The following is a 3,124-nucleotide window of genomic DNA, read 5'->3' on the forward strand; positions in this document are numbered from 1 at the left end:
GTGCCCTGTATGTGTGTCAGGTGGAGCTGCAGCAGCAAGAAACATCAGCCAAAGAGGGCCTTAGACACTGCCTTTGAAGGCTGTTGTCTCCCACTTATTGTGGACTTTGTTACTGCTGCCAGACAGCTATGAATGAAGAGGAGGCTGAAGTCATAGCCTGATTTTTTCCCACCCTCAACCCTGCAGTGAGAGATATTTCCAAGTCTCTGCCCAGTGTCTAAGCCTCAGCTCCTGGACAGCTATAGTTCAACCTCTGCCTGTCTCCAGAGGGAGTATATAGTGGTCCTACCATGTTAGCCCCATGTCTGGGAGTGTGCTGAAAGGCTGACCTGAACACCCTGTGAGTAAGGGACAATTAACCAAGTGCCTGGGCCAGAGGAAGCCAGCAACAGCTTTCTCTGCTAGAAGGACCCTGCTCCAGAAAGGGGCCTCACTTTTTTCTAGCAGGGGAAGCATTCATCTGCAGCACTGATGAATCAGGCAGGCACCCTGACTCCATTTTGGCTTCTCCCCACAGCCAGATTGAAGGTGTGATTTTAATGATTCTGCTACAATCCCTCACTGTGCATGTTTCTGAGGATCCTTCCTCCACCTGCGCCCTTGACAAGGATGGAGCCCTGGACTGGACAAGTAAGTATGTCCTTGAGAAATGATGCTGGACACTCAGTTGCACCCCATGTATAACCCACTCTCCTCCACGTCTCACTGTAAGGGAGCCTGCAAGACTGATTCCTATTGTAGCGTATCTCAACTACCTTTCCCAAACTGATGGTGCACTCCTTGCTGCTCCTGCTAAACCAGGCCTGCAAGATTGAAATTAGAAGACTTCTAAGGTGTCATGAATGTTGTCACTGGCTCTGGGTTAAAATTTCTCTTATGGCCACTCTGCAGAGACCTGAGCTTCACCTAGCTAGAAATCAGCTGTTCTGGGTGGAAGACACTGTCCACGTAGCATAGCCTGTGCTGCTTTGCAGTGTGGGGCACCAAGACTATAAATGCATTGACTGAAAGTGACTTCCCTTGCTTTTGCATACACAGCTGCCTGGGTTTGTAACATGCCAGTACAGCTTTGTTCTGAGTTACTGCACATTTCCCTTCCTTTCCTAGCTGGTCAGGAGAAGGGACAGCAACTAAGATGAACAGGAGCGCAGATGTGTTTTCACTGCAGGCTAAACTCTGGTCTTGCTCGTTCATATTTATGTAATACTGACACTGGAGTCCCAGGGACACACTGTAACACAAAGGCTGGCAAACACCTTTTAAATATATCCTGCTTGGCTGAGCAGAAACTCCCTAGAACAAGCTCCACTAGCTGGCAGGGAGCAAGGCTTCCAAATAACTGCACCAAAAAGCAATTCAACTGCTTCATGTCTGAAAGCCTGCAACTCTCCATCTCATAAGATCAGAGCTGGAGCTCATGAATAGGTACCCATTTCTACTCATTTTGTCATCTGATACATGCAGGGATATCTGTGGAGAAAGGCATGGAGATGTTGATTTGAGACAATGCTGGAATGAGAATGTGGCTACTTCCACACTTTGTTGCATAAGCTTTTAGATTTTTTTTTTTTAATTTCAGAAAAGGTTCTTTCAACACAATTTTTTCTTTGATTAAAGTTTATCCGTAGTGCTCCCAGATGACATAACAAGAAGCACTATGTGTGTGGGCCTATTCTCTTATGAAGCTCAAGTGTTTTGATTCAGTCTTTCTTGTAACTTTCTTCACCACCTCCCAACACATGAACTTGTACATATACACAGAAACACACACTCCCACAAACATACTGTGTGCACCTGTGTAAGACCTCCAGCCTGTGGGGTCATGCAGGACTTGAGTCGTGGAAACCTTCCACATTTCACTTAAATTTACTTCTTATGCCAGTGTTACATGACACAAGATCTTGCTGTAAACAAACTAGCCTTGCCCCACCATGAGCCACACGCTGTCCTCAAGGGAGGAGATCACTCAGGCTGTGCAGTTGCTGGGGGGCTGATATCTAGACTTTTGCACCTGTGGGGCATTGTGAATTCACTGTCTAAAAGTGTATCTTCCTTGCAGTTCCGGTGCTGGTGCTGGCTGCCCTTTGCAGTGCTATGGCTTGTTTCTATGTCATCTTCTTCCACACTGACTACAAGCGCCTCCACGCTGAGAAAAACAGTGGTGATTTGGTCAAGGCAGAAGATACAGCAACAACAGATGTTCCTGAAGCCTAACCAGGCCAAAAAGGGCAAGCCAAGTGCCCAGTAAGGGAAGGACTCAGGCCTGTGGGCAGGGACCATGACTGCAAATGCTCAGTTGGCACACTGGGATATCCAGGTCGTGTTGCACAACAAGCCAGGGCCAGAGTAGAGTCACTGGGGAAACTTTGCTGTGCTTCTCTCAATCACGTATTTGTGAGTCCAGGCTGTAAGAAAGGCTGGGCTGCCAGAAAGGTCAAACTGGGACTGGACAGCTATGCAGGTAACAGGGATTTTTAGCTGGTGATTCAAGCTAAAGAAACGTTGCAGAGGAGAGGAGCATCATATTTCAGCCATTTTTTCATTTTCATGTACTTGGATTGGGATGAAGCTTTCAGAGGGGTAGAAGCCATGCCTATGACAAATCTGGTGGAAGACTTCTGTTTAAGGACTGTTGTTCTTGTACAGCATAACAACTTTTTCACTGTAAGGTTGGAGCTAATTGTGCCTCTTAGCAAGGAGGAGCTAGAGCATCCTTCCATTGCAGCAGGGAAATGTAGGTATATGATCTGTAATACAAGGTTATTACAGTGAGCCACTTTGTCCTCTCCTACAAATATGAAAGGAAAGCCCTGACTGCAGTGCTACCTGTAAAAGAAAATAACATTAAGCAGCAAAAGTTAAATATGGCAGCATTCCTTCCCCTTCTAGTTCCCTGCCAGGTGCAGAGACATTCAGGAAAAGCTTGTTTTACTTGGGCTTCTGTTTTACCACCTCTCCTGCAATTCTAGTAGTTAGTTTTCCACAAGAAGATGAACTTGCTGGTGTAATATTAGGGTAGTGTTCCTGCCCCAGGTCAAGTCATGCTCTCCTGTAGGGGAACACAGGGAGAGCAGCTCACTTTTTGGGACTCCACTATGTGGTTTGTCATACCCTGGTAGCATGC

The 3,124-nt window shown here is 46.6% G+C and overlaps 1 protein-coding gene across 1 annotated transcript in view; it reads left to right on the forward strand.

Moving 5' to 3' along the window:
* Positions 1–2,214, forward strand: part of SLC49A3 (solute carrier family 49 member 3) — a 9,923-nt gene extending 7,709 nt beyond the window's left edge. The window contains exons 8-9 of the mRNA XM_029084172.1: positions 518–630; positions 2,060–2,214. Of these exons, the coding sequence (XP_028940005.1) occupies positions 518–630; positions 2,060–2,214 (268 nt within the window). The remainder of the gene's footprint in view (positions 1–517; positions 631–2,059) is intronic.
* The last annotated feature ends 910 nt before the right edge of the window (positions 2,215–3,124 follow it).

The sequence above is a fragment of the Antrostomus carolinensis genome, unplaced genomic scaffold (genome assembly GCF_000700745.2).
Source record: "Antrostomus carolinensis isolate BGI_N321 unplaced genomic scaffold, ASM70074v2 scaffold21883, whole genome shotgun sequence".
NCBI classification, from domain to species: domain Eukaryota; kingdom Metazoa; phylum Chordata; class Aves; order Caprimulgiformes; family Caprimulgidae; genus Antrostomus; species Antrostomus carolinensis.